Here is a 20560-nt window from a genome sequence, read left to right as displayed (position 1 = left end):
AAAGTTTTCTTTCTCTGCGCCATCCAGTTTTAACCCAAGACATCCTCTACCCCATTATGGTGTTGCCTTCAGCTGTATATTATGCTGGTTGTACCATTTACTGCTTTTAAAAGACTTCTGAAAAATACAACTGGGAGAACCTCAAGTTCAGCTTTTAATTAAACCTAGTCTGCTTGGGAGTTTTGTGGCCAAGAACACACTATTATCTCTTCCAAAATTTTAAAGAATCAGTGTGAATCAGTCTAATGTATACCATTAGCTCACAAGAAATGTTACAGATATGACTGATCTGAGAAGCACTGAGAAGACTTTTTCCTAACTCAGTCCACTGGAATCGTAACCAACCTTTTTAAAGCCAAAGACAGACTTGTTTAGAGGCATAAAAAGAGGCATAGAATCTGTTTGTTGTTTTTTGGTTTTTGGTTTTTTTTGCAAAGTAACTTTGTAAATAGCATAAAGAAAAAATTATGCAAATCACCCAGATATTAGTGCATTGTCAAAGTGGAGAAGCTTTTTCAGCAGAATAAGGTTGAAAGGTAGGAACCAATCAAACTGCTGCTTGTTGAACTATGACAATACTAGTCCATCTCAGAGGAAAGCCCCAAACCCTCTGCACTCAAGGAAAGAAGAATCTCTGAGAATTCATTGTGACCATACGTGACATGCAATGATGGCAGAATCTGTAATAACCACGTTATTTCTCAGAACAAAAATATGGAAAAGATTATGTGTAGACAGTGTAACAAAAAAGGAAATTGCATCATGAAGTTCTTTTAAAAAAATGTTAATAATTATATACATACTATTTGCAAGGAAATAACATCTATGCGTAGGTTGGAATTCTCAGTTAAGGCTTTCCAAAACTTATCTTTTTCGTATTTTGCATTTGAATAACTCAGAGAAAACTAATTGCACAGCAGTTATTAGCACTTTTGAAATAGTTCCTTCAAGTAGTCCCAACTGGAAGACATTCTTAAAATTTTGCTGTAAGCTCTCTTTTCTGTAACAGTAACCATAAGAGTAAAGTGGTACAAATAAAGCCTAGGAGATAAATGTTTCCTTCCATTAAAGCCCAGGCATTCACTTATGTGAGTTTTCAGGAAGAATATGACTCCATATTCCCTTTAAATTCACAAAACAATTGTGTGTTTCTTAATGTCTTCAGAATTCCATTCTAGATCAACTAAACACATTATGTATTTTTTGATTCTCCTGCCAATAGCTTTTTTTTAGCTAGCAAGATGGAAAACTCAAAATAGCTACTTTAGAGAAACAGAACTATGGGACATATCCCTTCTGACTGGAAACAGCCATAACTTCATTAACTTCATTCCCTATAATGTATCTTTCCTGCAGCAAACAAAAAGGGAAATAACGATTTAAAAACTGCAATGTAGTTGCATGATAAAAAAAGTCCTTTCTAACATCTTATCAATTACCATTACATCTTCTCATTAACACAATTCATTAAAAAAAAGAAAATGAGCACACAACCTATTTCAAAGGGGTTTTTATCTCCCCTCCCCTCTATATGTAATAAAGACCATCAAAGACTGTAAAGACCATTCTAAAGTCTACTACATGGGCACAAAACGACTACTGAAAAGAAAGACCAAAAAAAAAAACCGAAAACGAAAAAGTACCTTTTGGGAACTGTTTGGGGCACAAGGCAGAAAGGAATTGTACGTGCAGAGTTGTTTCAATAGATTGAGAATACATCAGATCTTTTATGCACATGTAACTCCTTTGAGTCTATTTGGAAAGTCAGGTATGTCCAAGACGCATCCAAGTCACCGTAAATACAGGCTAGCCAGTGTGCGTACGTGCAGTTGGGCTCCAGTGAGTTCACCTGGGATGTTTTGGAACATATCCGTCAAGTGAAAACTGTACAGCAGGTCCGTCATAAATTGTGTCAGAGCTGCTCCTGCCCTAGCAGAATAAAGGTCCTTACTACCGAGCAAGTCTGCAGAAGCGTCTCATTGGAAGATGGCTTAGTAAGAGTCTCTAGAACTACTCTTACCCAATATTTTGCTAAAAAAAAAAAGGCTTTCAGAAGTTTGTACTTCCTTTGCACTCCTTCCTGCGTACACATACTATTCATATCCTATTCAATAATATGAAAGGCTTCTATGTTTTCTATGCAACAAAAATAGATGTTTTCTGGCTTCTTAGCAAATAACAACCCATTAAGAAAAAACTTGCAATTTCATTTTTCACCTTTGTAGTCCATTAACTGTATTAGCTTTTAATGTACTTTAAGCATTCTTGAGCCTCTTGGGCTGAGTGAAAAGACATACCAACAACCAGAGTGTCAAAAGGTTATTTTGGTGATACTGGCTTTCTCAAACCTTTCATTTAGTCGTTCTTTATATTATCTGTCATAGGTTACAAATTTGACTACTACCTTTTTAGGGTTTGAGAAGTATTTAAAGCTCAAATCAAGATCACTTTCACAATGTGCTAGGTGGTGTATAAATACATAGCCTGAACCCAGTACCTTAAGGAATTACAAACTAATATATTAAGATTTAATGGGTAATGTTTAAGAAATGAAGTGAGAATGTAGACCTGAAACGTGTTAACTGTAAATATATTTGCATACAGATACACATCAAGGTCTGTTTATATTCTTCTTGTTACATTAAAATGTAATATTCAGTAAAACAAATACATTGTATAAGTATCACTTTGTGTATGTATGTATACAAAAATGAAAATGAACAGATAAAGTATGTTTACACAGGCAGCTGGACAGCAGAACTGTGAATGAAAATTCCTCTGTATGTCAACTGGTAACAACTCCCTCCGGGCCTTCTCAGAGAACTAACTAAAATCATAACACAGATCAGAAACAGAACTTAAGCAAAGTTCCAGATCATTTGTTTGCTGACTTTGCTAGAGGAGACCTCAGGTAGAAGAGAATCTTTGCTGATGCTAAAACTTCCTTTGAGTCTTTCATATTTATAAAAATGTACTCATATGTATTTCTGTATTTATTCAGGTGAATAAGTATGCTTGATATATTACATATACACTACGTGTATATTACAAAATAATTTACTGCTGATAATGCAGAATGGATATCTATATAGCATGACATATTTATCCTTAGTTCCCTTTTTGATGTGTGACTGCTAACAGAAAAATACAATTCTAATTATAACTTTAGAATATTTAAATTATTTTCCCTTTTTTACTACGGATATTTTGGAATTTTAATATTCTGTTTTACAAGATATTAGCCAGAGGTCTAAGATTGCTCACATCTCTAAAGGGAGACAAAATAAAAACAGAGAGAAAGACTGGGACTTTTTAATATGTGGATTTGATAAAGTTATACCTTAATTGCTGCCATCATAGTAGTCAAGAAGCAGTTATTGTTGATTATCTGGAAATTACTTAAGTTTAAAAGCTTTTCTGAAAGAAATAGTTTAGCTTCTTTTTTGAACATGGTGAATATTTTATATTTTGTTATAGAAAACAGCATGCACATTTCCAACAAGAGAGTGTCCTTCCCGTAACACCTCAAATAACATATTCAATTCAAAATGTAAGCATGACATTCAGGCTTCATTTGCTGTTGGTGTCAATCTAAAAAAATATAAATTGATGCAGACAGAAAATTCTAATCTGATGCCCTAGGGCAAGATCCAATAAAACACTTAAGCATCCAAATTTGGTGTTAAAGCAATGAACTTTTAGGTGTTTCATCCCCAGAAGGGAATCTTGGGCTGAAATGAGCTGGGTCTTATATTCCTATATAGCGTATAGGGTAGGTATTGCTAGGCAGGTACCAGTTAAGGGATGTTATGAGCAGGCACTGCCTCCAACATCACTTAACATTACCCAAACCAGGTCCTACAAATTAGGATCTAATGAAGTTAACAAGTAGAACTATAGTCTGTCTACAGTCAACAGAAAATCATATGTAGCTATCTGGAGCTAGTAAATCAGAGAAACTCTGGCAATAGGACTGAGCTACAAATTCCACCTTGCAGACCCCATGTGACCAGAGTCTGGGTCGTAAGGACAAAGGGACAGTGGTAAAATATACTGCCCTCTTTTACACAAAGCACAGTGATTAAGGATACTGCCCAGGAAATGTGTCACAAGTTCAATTCTCTCTTCTGCCTACAAGGAATTAGGATCCACATCTCCAAGGGGTGTGTCTTTAACTTTCAAGCTATTATTTTGAACTCTGTTTTTTTGAAACACTTCAGATCAATGAGCAAGAAGAGGATCAGGATTCAGCAGTCTAGTCCTTAGGTTCTCCACTAGTTCCTGCTTCCTATGCTGTTTCCAGGTTTAACAGACAACATCACTGAAGAGCTGAACAAGTATTCAGCCATTAAAAAGACTCTTCTCGCCACTTCAGCCTGGGAGATCTGCAGGACCTCGGATAACAGCTGAGCAGGATAAGTGATAAAATATACCTCACCAAAATTGCAGGACTATCTAGAGCAAGCTCTTTGAGTACTAGAAACTTTACTTTACCTGAAAAGACTCAGAACCTTAATTTTAAAATAAAAAACTGAATGGATCTTTTCTAATATGACTCCTATACTCCTTCTTGTGAAACCTGACCTAACAAAACCAAATGTGCATCATCAGAAAGTCCATAATTGCAGGTTACAAAATTAGACACTTGGTTTTGGTAATGGTACTCAAGTACTTGAACTAACATCGTGTACCTGAACCGCCTCCTTCTTCCCAAGATCATTTGCAGTTCTACAACCCACTTTCAGTAAAATTGGAAAATCTGCTATCCTCTAATAAAGAAAAAATCCTGGAAATCTAGGGTAATTGACTTCTCTGGTCACACAGCGTGGGGCAGAACTGCTCTGCAGTGTCTCTTGCAGTCCCCCCTAGTCCAGACTAGGAACCTGGCTGGACTTAGCAAATCTAAGTTTTCTTCTCATGGAGCCCAGGGAGTGGGTGGAACTTCAGATGTGTGGGTCTTGCCCCAACATGAAGCTAGGATGGGGCCAAGTTGCACATCTGGAGTCAGCAGCTGGAAAATGTTCTCAACACCCACGGTTTACACATGGTCTTTGAGAATAGAAACTCGTCCTGTTTTCCTGTAACAAATATTGACCCAGAGCCTGATGCAAACTTTCCCGTTTTAATAGGCTGTGAATCAGATCCATAGAACCTAATCTGATTCTTGGTGGGATAATGACAACCTGACTCCAATGGAAGGTGAGGTCACTCAAGGCTGCGCACACCAGAACCTGAGAATAGATTTTGAAGACAGCCTAAAGGCAAATTAAAAACCCCAAACAGAACTGCACAAGAGGTTTACTGGTAGCTTAAACCACCCCAGTAAAATAAACTCATTTTTGCCACTAATAATAATTCTGGCTGAATTTTTAATATAAATGCATGGGTCTTTGAAAGACTGAATACCCTCAAACTGTTATTCAGTTTGTAGGTGCCAATAAACTGTTTCTAAATGTATTACTGTATGTTGTGTGGACTGGGTAAATTAGCTCTTTGGTTTATATTTATAACAGATAAATGGCATTTTCTCTCCTGTATCCAGCTCACAGACCAGGTCAGAAAAATGAACCACCCCTCTGACATATGCTAAGTCTTTTCAGAGTTTGGTATGTTGATCAGTTGCTTCTGCTATAACTTTGTGCTCCCCTTAAATTCTCTGTTGACTGTAAATACATTTTTCCTGATCTAAGATCACTTCAGAGATTTTTGGTATTTTCATTTTTTTAATGGAAGAGGAGACAAGAAGAGAAAAGGCAGGGCCTTCTTCACCAGCCAGGGTCTCCCAGGTTCTACCAGGTTCAATATAAAGCCATTTTAGTTGCAGCTGATAGATTTCCGCCAACAGAAGTGGCTTAGAGGAAAACACAATAACGTTTAAATGCTTCACGATTCTTATTCAGAACTTCCATTTTCCTCTCTTACTCTTTCTTTTGAGTCAGGTGATCAAGGCGATGGGGTTTTAACAACAAGAGTACCACCACCTACATATGTTTGTTTGCATTTTTGAATATGGTTGCATTCTGACTGATCTGCAGTGGTAAGCAACAGTTTGGAAATCTGATTGCAAGCTCACAGTGACAGAAGTAGATAATTACTATCTCCACAAATATCTATAAGTTAAATCACTTGTTTTAATACAGATTAGATTAGTATTAAAGTTACAAGATTGGTATGAGAGACATGATAAATGTAGTCATGACAGAAAACAATTTTTAATTTAGTATACCCTATCAATCTACATAGCCCATGAATATTTAGCATTAATTCAGTAGGCTGCAACACAGGGGGAAAAGAGAACAAAAAATAGAAGGTTTGACCTAAACAAGGACCGAGGAAAAAAGAGAATTCTCAGCAGTTTTACTGAGAACAGATCTTGCAAAAACGTGAACTGGCAACAGATTAGAAAATACATTTGGGGTACCATTATAAACAAAGCCTTTAAAAAACCTGAATGACATGCAAAAATAGTGGCAATTCTTAATATGTACTTCTCTTTGCAGGATTTACCAGTCTGATTATACTTAAATGAGTAACTTCAAAGGCTGAAATAAAATCATTTATGGAAATTCAAAACAAAGCTATTTGATCACATCATACTTCACAGCAGGGATACAATTTGCAGGGGCTGAGTGAGGGCATAGTATAAGCTAGAACAGGTTGTGTGTGCAATGAACCAAACTAAATGGTTTATATAAAAGAGATGTTGTTTCCATTAATTTTTCAGGTAATCCTATTAAAAATTACACCTGTCCAGAATAGAATTGTCCAGATTTTAATTCGCTTTCATATCTCAGTGTTCAAACACAAGACAGAAAGGTATAATCTTATAGCTATTAAAATATGGCAAAAAATGTCTTCTTCTGAAATCTTCATGACTGCAGGAGTTTCTTCAGCTCTGTTTCCATGTCTGGCTATTATACCCTTTATTTTTCCTCTCATTGTGCTCAAAGAACTGATTTTTCTGATAAGTCCAAAGAATATTTTTTCAAAGGATATGTCATCATATTTCTAACCTCTCTTTAACCAAAATGGTTCTAGCCTATAATACTTAAAATTCACATATATGAAGTAAATACAACATGAAATGCATCTTTTAAAATTCCACCCCCACCCCTCCAAAATCCCCTGTAACAACTCGGAACAGGAACTTAACTTTGAATGCCAACAGAGATGAAATGGTGTCATAATCAGCATAAGTGCATGTGGACTATTCACCTAGATCAAACACTTTGGTCATATACTCAATTAAATTTAAATCCCATTATATAATGTGTACCAGCCTCATTTTATGCAATTCCCTAATTTAATGGCTTGGTATTAGCCTTTTTTGCTTTTTGCACACATGGACTAATTTTCACGGTGCTCAGTCCCTTTGGGAAGTAGGTCATTAAAGTCAACTGGATGGAGACAGAAACTTAATACCTAAACAGCGTTGTAGAAGGGTCAGAGACACAATAGTAATGTAAAACTGTTTTTCACTCAACCTTCTTTGTAATATTTATGAAATTCCTCTCTCATATAAATATTGTTCATTAATTTCAAGGACCACAAAGTAGAAGAATCAAGAAAGCTATCATCCTGTTATAATTTAATTAGAGAAACAAACAAAGAAAAAAACCAATTAAAAAAATAAAATTCACAATTATAATACTATTTAGCTGTTGAAAGAGTATTTGTTTTACAGTGAAACAGTAAGATCATAATATTCGTATTACCTTTTTCAATGTGTATTCTTTTTGTCTCATGTCCCACGTCGTGACCAGCCAGATCACCCTCCTTAGGTCCAGGCAGGACATTAGGTGACAAACCCATCAGCATTTGGTTCATAGATAGCCCGTTCTGATGGACAGCTGCTAGACACAAGCGCAGGCAGGCAGAAAATCAGACGTAATTTTAACAATACACTTTTGTACTTATTTTATATAGTCTTCCTCTTAATTATACAAGAATTTTAACAGTCACAAAGTTACTGAATTAGTGCTATCAGTGTCCACACAGCAGGAGAGTTCCTTCCTGTTATTTGTGCTTTAAAACAACTCATTTTAAAGGGAAGAGTTCAGTATCTTCGGACAAAGTTGGATATTTGGAAACTTTTTCTTGTTTATTTGACTAGAATCGAAAAAACGAAGCAAACCAGAAAAGCATAGAAGGTTCTACATGAGATACTTACTGATTTTTTTTTTTAGTTAGTTGTACAAAAATTGTATTAGCATTCGCAATATGCAGTCCCTAACTTCCTTAATTTAAGCATTGTGGTCCTGCAGGTAATAAACATTGTTTTTCAAAATATACTGTGCACCAGTAGACTTGCTTATTTGCTCATCAGATAACTTCAAAAGCTCTTTCCAACAGTTCTCATACAGACCTTCACAAGTCTCAGATACACCTCACAAACCCATCAAAGGTAGTTTATATTCCTACACTTTCATCCTGAAAAACTGCATTTGCAAGAGGCTTATACCATTTTCAGTAAAGCATTTTTCCATATGTAACCTGTATTTCTGTAGTAGTCATCTTACTCTTGCTTGCACCACAAAAGCAGATGTACTTAAGAATCAGGTGTGATGTTAACAAATCAGATAGGAGAGGAAAGGGTTATTTTATAAAACAATAAGTTACTGAAGTGACCCAGTATTTAAGGAACTCTGTTATGATCGCATTGGAAGAAACAGTTTGAAAAGGTCCCACTCCTCTCTCCTGGAAAATAAGCAGAGTAACTTGAATAGTAACACTTCTTTTTAAAAAAAGTGTCATTTCTTAGCAAAACCAATAAGTATCTCTCAATTTAATTTAATTTACCTTTTTTTTTTTTACAGAACAATGGAAAAGGTCTTCAAAGGTTGCAAAAAATATACTATTCAATCAATTAAAAAAAAAATTAAAATCCAGGGTTGTGAGGTTTTTTCCCCCAGAATACTTATGAACTCTGTGGTGGGTTGACCCTGGCTGGACACCAGGTGCCCACCAAAGCGCTGTATCACTTCTGCTCCTCAGCCGGACGGGGGAGAGGAAGTATAACAAAAGGCTCATGGGTCAAGCCTGGGGAAATAGATAGGTCACAGTATGTATATGCCAGTTTAACCTGCATTCGGAATCATCCAAGTCATAAGAAAACAGAATTTTTGGCTTGTCATGATCAAGCCTCATTTCTTTTCTTTGGTAAGTCATTTTTCATTACATAGTAATGAAGGATCTTTCATCTGAAGGTCAATGAAGAATCAGCTTCCAGAGTCTGCCGAGAGCCTGAAATGAAGCAGCCTAAAAGACACATATGCTGCACCTAACCAACATGACTATGTATTTCATATAGCTATTTCATGGCCTTCTATCTGCATGCCAAATCCTGCGGTTTCAACTACTGACAAATTCCACTGTGGAAAGATGCCTTTAAAGCACAGAAACCTGCAGTGGAGCAATACTAAAAGGAATGGACAAGTGTAATACGAATTTAAGTAAATATCCATAGAAGAATATCTGTTTCAAACCTTTATTTCCAGGCTGTTGCACTGGAATATCATAGAATTCAAGGTCTTTGTCATGCAATTTATGTCCTGCACATGGAGCCTTGATAGAAATGGTATCACTCTGAGACACCATGGTTTAATTTCACTCTGCCCCTTGTGAGCTATAAGGTGATAATATTGTCTGTATCGTATTTCTCTCCATTAAAATTTTTTATATTTAAAATTTTTATAAAGTATGCACATTTTTAATTGATTTAACCTAATTCTTCTCTTTACCAAGCAATTCTACCATGTAAAATGTTGCTTATGAAGTCAGACTCAATTTAGAAATCAAACCAGAGTAACCAGATTAAACAAAACTCAGTTTCTTTAAAAATTGTTTACACTGTATGTTCAGTTCTAAAACTAATCTAGCAAATTGCTTCCTGGCTGCAATTCTGTATTTCATAGCTCAAATCTTTGTTTAATATGACATGATGGCAGTTTATATCAGTACCCGTTAATGTAGCATCAGGTATTATGATACTGTAAACTGGGGAACATAATGTTGGGAGATAGTTATTGCAGCTGAACTTCCGAACATGATACATATGAGATCTATTTAAGACGAGGGCATTTTGATTAGAAAAACCAGCTGCACCTAATCAAATTTAAAGTGGTGACAAGGAGAAGAATGTGACCTACGGATTCTGTCTGAAGAGCTCTCGGTCCGTGCAGGGGAGCTGGACACACTGCTGCTTCGATGAGAGGATGGATGGCTGCCAGGTCTTCGGCCCTCTTCAAGAGAAGGAGCAGGAGAAGGGCTGTCTGGAACACGTTCCTAGACCCCACGAAAAATAATTGCAAAAAAATGCAATGTTAAATTAAACCTCTGTTTCTAGACATCACTTCCCTAAATTTTTGTATCTCCCTCCTGAATTACAACCTATTCTTTCCTCTGTTGAGGTGTCCAGGATTTGCAGAGTATTCTCAAAGGAAACTTGGCAATTTTAAGACACCAAACCTTACGTCTTAGTATGCAATGTGAGCGCTGCTCATCCTGTCAGGCTTTTAAACTGCCTTCAGGACTACTTATAAAAACAAGGGGTTTGGGGGTTTGTTCTGATTTTGGGTTTTGTTTGTTGTTTTTTTTCCCCCCTCACTTCTATCAGCACGCTGTTGAATTGGAAGAACACATTTTGACTTATAGACTTCAGCCTTACAGGATAAGGAACGATGTACTTGTGTAGTTAAATAAAGACCAGACGTTTATGCTGAATTTTACTCCACATTTTAATTTTAAAGGGGCTTCTTGAGCAATGAGATCTTATGGAACTGCTACAGATCATAAAGAAAATATAATCTCCCTACTGAACCTATACCAGTACCATGGCTGATGAGACTCTAAACGTCTCTTTATGCCATGGAGCACAAACCTGGAACGAACCACACTTTTTGTAAGAGTGTGGCCATAACACTACTTCAAAATGGGGAAAAATGTTCGTTCATGTTTTTCTGCCCAGGGGAAAGCCAGGCATGGTAGCCAGGAGGAGCTATGATGTACTTTAAGATGTTCCTTGATTTTGAAAATTAGAGCATGAGGACTGTGATGGTTTGAACTGCACTTCTGCTTTGTGAGAACAGTCAATACGTAGCAGACAGATATATCTGATATTTACACAGAACTTTGACAGAAACAATAAAGGGAGCTGAGTGCAGAATAGTCCTTTCTAGAAAATTCTCTGCCTTTCCCTGCAGTTTCCTTTTTATTGCTAATAGCTCCCAAGACTCTATGTCATTGCTAAAATATTCCTGAGTTAGGTTGGTTTGGTTGAAAGGTGCTAAAAATAAATAGATCCTATAAGGGAAATCTATTGGAGGGACTGCAAATGGGTCTTTTTGGTTGTTGGGTTTTTTCCTTTTGATAATTGAAATGCTGACTCCTAAAGAAAAAAACAACAAACCCAAACGAAAAGCAACAAACAAACAACTGTATACATTCAACTCACTAAAAGCTTTCAGTTATGAAATAATACAATCAGTATGTGTTTAATAACACGTATGAAAACTTGCCGCTGCAAATGCCTGAAAGTTTTCCTGAAAAGAGCATCACGTTCCTCACACAGCAAATTGCTTTTGCAGCAGTCATTATTTTTCATGCACAGTATCTACATGAATATTTATTTCTCTGCATCCCTATGAAACTTCGCAACATGAGCATCTATAGCAATCAATAGAATTGTTCCAGGTAAGCTCCATAATAAATATTTTCTGAACTTGAGATTCTGATTGCAAAGGGATTCGATGGGCCTATTGATGGAGTGGGAGAAGACCTTTCAGAGCAACATTTAAGTGGATTCCACTTTAATAGTCTCAGGTTTTTAAGTCAAAAACATTGATGAGGAAAGTTTAACTACATCATAGCTCTAGGCTTATTATGACTTTGATTGTGTTTATATGTCCATGAACTGGGTATTCAAGAGGAGGATTATAATGCAGATGTTTTCAGAAAGTAGAAGATTTATTTCTTTAGATTTAGGAGGATTTAAGCATGCACGGCATACAGATTTGGTATAAATTGGAACATGGTATATTTAATCATTCATTTAATATATAATTTCACTGTTTGGCATACAATGTATTGTTCTTAGAAGGGTTTCATTAAAATGAAATCCAGTGAGCACATAAGATTTGAATACAGAGCTGCAGAGTAAATTAATTTATTTAAACAGCTTAATTTGTTTATCCTATTTATTTATGTATGCTTTTACAGCACGTATTATGAGATGGAGAGAGCAAAAGGAATGCACAGGACAACAAAATATAATTACTGCACAAACAAAACAGATAATGAGTTTTATTCACATATAATACGACATAAGCAGACAAACTCTATGAGAAAACTATATATACTGGCTGTATCAATTAATTTGTGAAATACCCTTTAGCCCCAACAAAACATGGGATTGAACTATGCAGAAATTAATTTTAAAATTTAACTCATTTTTTATATCCTTGCTTCATAATTCCACAATCAATAATATAGTCTATAGCAATTTTTTGTCTTTATCAAAACTAGCTGCAATAATAAATGGAAATGTTACTACTAATAAATTGAAATACACTTTAGCTCTTAGAAGTCATAGTGATAAACTAATGGTGCTGGAATATCAATATAAGCTGTCTTCTTACTAGAAATTTTGTGTAGAAAAGATGGATTTTGTCTGTGGTAGAATATTACATTTACATTTACACTTCACTTTAAAATTTTTCAAAAAGGAAATGTGCAAAAATGTGTTCAGTAAATAACTCAGATGATCAGAGGTATTTTGTAACTTCTGCAAAGTGCTGCTTTTGTACAAGTAAGTCTACATGACAGAGTGAAGAAACAGAATTTATTGTGTTATAATCCTGGCAATAGAAATCACCAAGGATACTGCCCACTGTCCAGTATTTTTCCTAAATCTTGTCTACTTCCAGGTCAAACTTAATTCCACCTAATTAAAGATATCTCTGGAGAATCTGGTGTTGGCTTGTGCTGTAATTACAGTCTCCCAACAACCAGCCCACCAACCAACCAACCAACCAACCAAATAAAATCTGAGTGACTTTGCTAAAATTAAGTATGATGAGGAAACTTTGCAGGTTTCAGCTTGAAATCAACACATCTGAATATAAGCATCTAAATGCAGTTTTGACACATGAGCTAGAGATAAAACTTCAGAGGCACCTGTATCTAGGATGCTACACAAAGGGGCCCAGCTTGAAGGTGTCTCCCATTTCAGTTAGTTGAGATATAGACAATAAAGTCAGCAGAGCCTCCTCCAAAACCAGATACATACAGCTGCTCACATTTCAGCCATTTGAGCCATTGAAGGGTTTTGAGATGTCCACAACAGGTTGACAGACAGGACCTAAAAAAGTCCACTGCAGTGGCAGCAAGATTCTAAAAACACTATCCTTGCACTTCCAGGCTGATAAGCTGAGTAGCGCCCAAGACTTTATTGACAATATTTACCAGAAAATGAGAAATCCAGAATTATTGTTTGTAAAACATAACCCTCACTAGCTACCTTTTTTTTTTCGCCATTTTTTTGCTTCCCTATTGTTTTCTATAGGTACTCACAAATAAAAAGGTTCAAAATCGGTAAGACTCTCAATTAGGCATCAGAACTGGAGGCTGTGCTAAGCAATGGACAACACACTCTTAAAGGCCAAATTTGAAGCATTCCTCACCTTGGTGCTCTTTACAGTCTGATCCAAATCATGAATTCTAAGAATTTAAGAATCTGGCATTTAACTCCTCCAAAAATGCTGCTACTATATATGAAACTTTCACTTTAGGGAGATGTAATGCCCTTTCCTGTACTCTTACTCTACTGACATTACAAGTTACACACCCTCAATATCAAGTCCATTTCATAAATAACAGAATCGTTCCTGTGACACCGGGCAATTTTTTTTTTAATCTTGTAAAGAACAGGTAAAATATTTTAACTGCCAGAGATTTTAACTTAGGAGATTGAAGTTGTCTCTAGAATTAGAAACCACTCCGCATTTTGTTCCAGAGTACCACATAACGTCCACAACATAACACTCAGTCCCTTCAAGTAAAACAGAAGTCCTTATCAACATTTTTCTACATTTTTCAAACAGCTCTTTGCATAGATGCAAAGACCATACTCTAAGATCTCATTCCAAAAGCTCCTTTTAAGTAACTTCCTATTTGGATTTATCTTAATGTATCAGCAATGGCATCCAGAAGACCACAAATACTTTCTTCCCTATATCGTAGATGTCTTTTTCATCTTACCAGGTCACAAAGGTAGTTATTCAACATTATTTTGCCTCTTTTCTTTCTGCTCCAGCAGCATTTTTTCATTGTTTGAAAAGCACCTCATTACCAAAAGTCTTCCTCAAAGATATACCAAAACGTAAAGAGTTCAGCTGTTGGTCCCTATATCACTATCGAAGAGAAGACACTTCAGGTAATTTTTGTAGGATTAATCCTTCTGTTCCTAAGAAGACAGACAAGTGATATCTTCTAGGTTCTCACCAGCTCAGTCTTTCCACAAACATTCTTTATTCTATGCCTTTTCTGTTCCTTAGTGACAAAATTCTGGAATCTTTCTGACAAAGTTTGAATACGCCTGCTTCCAATAGCTAACTGGTTTTGCACGCACAGCCTTCATCTCCTGCTTATTTCTCTCCTACAGGTATTTTGAGTCTCAGCTTTTTCCTTCGTTCTAGTTTACTTCTTCCTAAGACTTATCTCTTGGGCTTAGTCATCCTTTAATTTTAGTCATGGACTGAGCTCTAGACATGCAGCTAAGTATAACTGTAGAGGTAAATTGCTTTTACACCTATACAGCTGCCTTGATGCTCTTCGGTGTTGAACAAACTCCTTCAAAGACACTTGTGCCCTACGACTTTGAAGTGCAGAGGATAAAATAACTTATTTTCAGTGTCATACTTTTCAACAGTTTAGGTAACAACATACTGGGGAAAGGATATATGACACACACGGTTTCATACACAATTTCAGAAAGAAAAACAAAAAGCTTTTAATCAGGAATAGTTTATAATATTCTGACCTTTCTGGGCTGCCATGTCTTTTTGCGGTAAAATTATAATAATCTCTTTCACAATGACCAAAACACAGACTTCGTACTCTGGTTCATTACTGACGTATTTTGAACTTGTGTGAGAAGTATTCCAGGAATTGCTTTCTTGTAAAATAGCATAATTATTTGGCATTGTATTAGTTGAATGAGTGAGAGAATGAATTACTTGGGTATCTTTTGTATTCCCTGAAGACAGGATATTTTGCTTTTACAGTTTAATTTTTCTCCAGCTTTAGTCTAAAACGCTATGAGACTCCAAATTAACACGTAGTCCTAAGAACTGCAAGAATAATTGGGCTACTAATTATTTCCTAACTTCCTCAATCACTACTATAAAATGTGTGTTACCAAACTGGCTGAATGCTAAAAATTTTCATTTCTATTTTCGTATTTGCATGCTATCACTAGCTTTCTAAAGATCTTCTTAACTTCCCACTGATGCACATGTCAGCTTTCTCACCTTGTTCTTATAGACACACTTCTAATCCCAATCAAAATTCAGGAGATCAAGTATTTTGTGTTGTCATTAATTGCACTATTATTTAAAATAGTGGATCTTTTTCTTATAAAGAACATAATCCATGACATTTGCATAAGACTTTAGGAAGTCCAAACAGCACACTCCCAAGTAATCCTTTAACAGTACTTCAACACAGAACCAGATAATTTGAAATCATGGGTAGTACCTAAAGTACAGTGACCTAGCCAGGAACTGAGTTTCATAGGATTGGGTCATTAGAGAGATTAAAAACAAGCAAGCAAGCAAACAAACAAATGAAACCAGAAGCCTACCAATACCGAGAAAGAGCCCAGCTGTACTGGTGAAACTACAGTAGCATCCAAGGTGTTGACAGTTTGGAATCAGGAAGAAGCAGGATCATTGCTGGAATTGCCACGGAGCCTCACAGTACAGAATTCCAGATTTTGTGGATTTTCATAAAAATGTCCTGACAACTATTTTGGAGCTGCTTCTTTTTTGTGTGTGCATCATTTCAGCTGAATTTAGAAATTATATGTTGCCCCCTAAATGAATATTTGGTCTAAGAAACAAAATATCCTTCTGAGGTATACAAAAACCCCCATGCAACATGCAAATGTATTGTCATGCAAAAAATCCTCCCAACTGAGTATTGTCTTATCTGAAGTTGGACAGACTTTTCCTGCCTTTTTTTAATCTCTCCTCTTTTGAAAATCTAGTCTTACTTGAAAAGCAACCATTCAAGCTGAAGAAGCACCACTAGAAATTCACCCCTCAAAGTCAATCCAAACTGTACATGCAACCAAACACCAAGAATTCATCTGACCAAATGTCATCGTTTATAGTACAAATGTCTACGGCTGTCACTAGCTAGTGCAAATGAGCTAGTCACCCTAGGCTCACTTTTTACCCATACTTTTATGTTTCAAAGGTACAACTCACCTCACTCTGAAGTAGCTATCTAAAATAGGTCCAATGAATTATGCCCGAGAACACAGCAAAATGAATCCCATTCCTTGTACCTGGCCTCATGGCTGTTTTGCACCAAATTCATCTCACACCACTTACATAGTTCCCTGTTACACATGTGAATATGCAAATTGCAAACAGAAAAAATTTGTACTACCTTCTTTGTGTCGTGTGTTATCTGTAGATATCTTTTTACATGACACAGATTAATTCATATGAGCATATGGCTGCTATTAGCTTCAAACGGCACCTCAGAAACACGCATGTTAAAACAAATAATAGGATCCCATATTATTATTTTTAAAAAAGGACATTATTCCATATTACAACCTACCAGATACACAATTACTATCCTCATTATATTAAAAAAATGTATTAAAAGTTAAATAATTTTAATCATGTAGATAGAACGGATTAATGTGGTGGGACACAATGCCCTCTAATATAAAGATGATTAAGCCATAATAAAGGAGTTCAGCTACACTTTGACCTAAGATCTTCTCATGCTAAAGGAAGAAACAGAAGTAAATGTGTATATACATATTTATGTTAACATAAATACAAAAAAAGTTATTCTAACCTGGAGATTTTCTCTGTTATAAGTTTATACAAATAGTTTTAAGATATCATATTTTCTGCAGTCATGATAAAATGAAAATTACATATTAATTTGGTTTATAATATACTTCAAACTCCATAGGTGTATCATAATTTTCATGTTTGCTTTCCTAATATGTAAAAGTAGATGTTTTAGGAACTGATAGTCTTATTTTTATTCTATTTATTGTAGAGTAATTACTTTTTACTATTTACGTTTTATATTAAATCAAATTAATCCTTACATAAAGAAGAAAACTTGATTTTACTTCAGGTATCAGATAATGAGGGAATGAAAGTAGCTTCACTCTTCATGCATTTGTGTAGAGTATATTTTTCTACGCATTCAAGAAAATTACTTTAATGTCAAAATTTCTATTTTTCATGCACAAATGTCTCTAGATAGAATAGGTTATCTGAAAAGTCAGGTGTTTCTCAGGTGAGGCATCGAAAAAGGGTATTTCTGCCAATTTGGGATAGAATTAATTTTGTTCTCATTCCCCTACTGTAAAATGGGTATAGCATACTCAGCTTCATAGGAATGCTGCAAATATGTATCTACCACTGCCTGCATGATACTTTTCCTGTAAGGCACAGAAGTGTCCATAGAAAACTTTTGCATTCAACACAGGATTCAGATAAGACTTGGCCAGACACTGATTTAAAAGAAATTCGATACGGAATAACTAACCATTCACTGAAAGAGGAAGAGTTTCTGCAGAAAAAACAATATGTGACAGTGAAATTAAAATTGCACTATTCTATATGGATGGAATGCTGTCACATTAAGGCTGCAGAGGCATTCTGGTATTTCCTAATCACAGAATCACAGAATGGCAGGGGTTGGAAGGGACCTCTGGAGATCATCTTGTCCAACCCCCCTGCTTGAGCAGGCACACCTAGAGCAGGGTTTAGTCTTTCGTTGTTTGAAATTCAGTGATGGTCCTTCAACAGAGGTTTTGGATGTAATTTTACTCAATGCATGAAGGGAGTCACATCTACAGATTTTACAGTAGCATGTGATACACTGACTAGTCTGGCAGTTTTCTTAAGTTTATAGTACAGGAGAATTCTGCTTTGTCGGAAGCAAAGTCAAAGGGTTTTCTATCCAGGATGTCTAATTGTACTTTCAAGGTGCTTCCTATGGCCCCTGGCTCTACAGGATGGTGTGCCAGCCAATTTTGAGAAATACTTTATCTAATTCTATAAAAAACATTGTCATTTCTGTAACTGGAAAATAAGATATCAGTAAACTCTTCTACACTGAAACATCTTATGATGGCCAGTATCTTTTGGTATTAAAAGTCTGCACTAATCTCAAGGCTGCTCACGCAGCAGTTACAGAAGACTTAAGCTGAAGCTTCTACAGTCCCTTTGCTGCCCACCCCCTCCCTGAAGTGAACTTGCCCATCTTCCTCTTAGGGTCCATTTCCTTTCAGGTCTACTCTCTGAACTGCTCACCACCACTCTTGACATGAGACATTTAAATGTACTCTGTTCCGTCATAGGAGCATTAAATTACATCAGTAGGAACACACACATATTGCCAGTTAAAAATGAAAAAGTGAATGAGCGATAAAATAAAACCTCATGTCAGAATAGGCCTACAAAGTGATTTATTTAAAAATAAAAATCCGTCAGCAGAGACCTTGGTTAAATAAATTAATAGTATATTTCTGCTATTGGTCAACAGGAGTGTGTGTGTGTATATATATGTATAAACAAGTTATAAACAAGTTTAACGCAACCAGTGCTGTAGAGAATTAGCAAAATTTCACCTCATGTATTTAATATGCAGTGGAAAACTACTGTGCCACTGGTCACTTTTTCAACTGGAGGTGTTGGTTTCTTCTGCTTTATTCTTAATTCTTTCTGTAAGTATTAGTAACATTATATGGATAAAGTGCAATTTTTGATTCTGGCATGCTGCTCTAACTTTTACAATGTAGAATTATTTCAAGTTGCTATTAATATGAGGTATGTCCTTTATATTTTCATGTATCTTTCTGCTGAGTGAAAAAAATTGATGTAGTGAAACTGCTAACAAGCTGAGCCTTTGAAACCATGGGCAGGTGATGAAAGCCACCTCATGTCTAAAGCATCCCCAGGTCACAGCTGTCACACTCACTGCAATTCATTGCTGTCACAATCTGCTGTCCCCGCTTGTTGTTGCTCTCCTCTTATTCATCCAACTCATATATCTAAACATTCCATTACAAAAAGACATCTAATGTTCGCCTCATGTTCGAAAGGGCACAACACTCTTCTGAAATATAATTCAGAAGATTTTAGAGCTCAGAGTTCACTGCCAAATCTAAGGTGTTGCTTTGTAAGGCTTCCCTTGTAATTTTGTCTTTGTCTCATCTTCTGAACATAGCAGGATAAAATGTTTGGTTAGTACATGATCTCAGCTTTATTCCAACTTCTTATCATGAAGAAATGAAATATTGCCCAGTAATAGAAAGGCATTTGAAGCTTTGTGAGTTTAAAGATAACAGCACTAACTGTGAACTCGGTGAATTGGAAGGAAAGGTCAGCAAGTCATCTACTGTGGCACTGTTCACAACGGCAATTCTTCTATCCAATGAACCAGGTTGTTTATAATCTGAAGACTCAGATTTTCTAAGACTTAATTTTGTTCTTTTTCACTTAATTGGATAAGGTTACTATTGATTTACTTTTCAGAGTAGAAATTTCTTATAGGTCTTCTAACTTTCAAGCAGAGTTTAAACTTGTAAACATCCTGTACTCTAATTTCAAATCTATGCTGTCATTTCAGGTTACTACTGTGAACTCCAAGATGAGTGATTCACAAGCTCTTCAAATCAACTTGTGGAGACATTGCCACTGAGAAAAACATCTAAGTAAAATTAGGGTTAAAAAATGAGCCAGAAGATAATGAAAACAAAACCAAAAAGTCTAAAAATGTAGTAGTAAAAAAGAAGTAAGATATGATTCTAATAACAGTTTTGTGAAAAAGAACAACTGCACTATTTATCCATTCCTGTAAAAATAAAGAAAAAAGAGGTTTGACCTTCTCACTTACATCTATTCTCTAAGATATTTATTTTGATTGTAGTATACGTTATTATTCATATACTTCACAATGTCAGTGCAAGGTTCAAAAAGTATGCTGATTAGAGAGTTGCCTGCACAACTACTCAGTGCATATAATTCAATGGACACTAAAATCACAGCCTGACTGTGCCTCATACCTAGTGAGGAACAGGTAAATTGCCAGTGACATTATGACCATGCTCACAGGAAGAAAATCTCCCCAACAATGACCTTGTGCTTTTACATTGCCAGGGTTTATGTTTTAGTCCTGTTCAGTATTAAATAATAGGAATATAATTACTTGGCTGGGTTATCTCTATCCACATGACCATATTGATCTGCCATTGACAAAAACAGAGGTCATAAATCTAGATATATGTTGTACCACAAAG

General features: G+C 35.8%; 1 protein-coding gene across 6 annotated transcripts in view; it reads right to left on the bottom strand.

Moving 5' to 3' along the window:
• The window catches only part of DACH1 (dachshund family transcription factor 1), a 364327-nt gene that overhangs the window by 95980 nt on the left and 247787 nt on the right, over nucleotides 1-20560 (bottom strand). For 3 of the 6 annotated variants that reach the window (XM_064440761.1, XM_064440764.1, XM_064440765.1), the window contains 2 exons: nucleotides 10149-10284; nucleotides 7716-7853 (listed from right to left, as the gene is read on the bottom strand). In XM_064440761.1, coding sequence (XP_064296831.1) covers nucleotides 7716-7853; nucleotides 10149-10284 — 274 coding nt within the window. The remainder of the gene's footprint in view (nucleotides 1-7715; nucleotides 7854-10148; nucleotides 10285-20560) is intronic. The other 3 variants (XM_064440762.1, XM_064440766.1, XM_064440767.1) reach the window with 1 other exon arrangement.

The sequence above is a fragment of the Phalacrocorax carbo genome, chromosome 1 (assembly GCF_963921805.1).
Source record: "Phalacrocorax carbo chromosome 1, bPhaCar2.1, whole genome shotgun sequence".
NCBI classification, from domain to species: Eukaryota; Metazoa; Chordata; class Aves; order Suliformes; family Phalacrocoracidae; genus Phalacrocorax; species Phalacrocorax carbo.
This window is presented reverse-complemented; position numbering and strand designations above follow the sequence as displayed.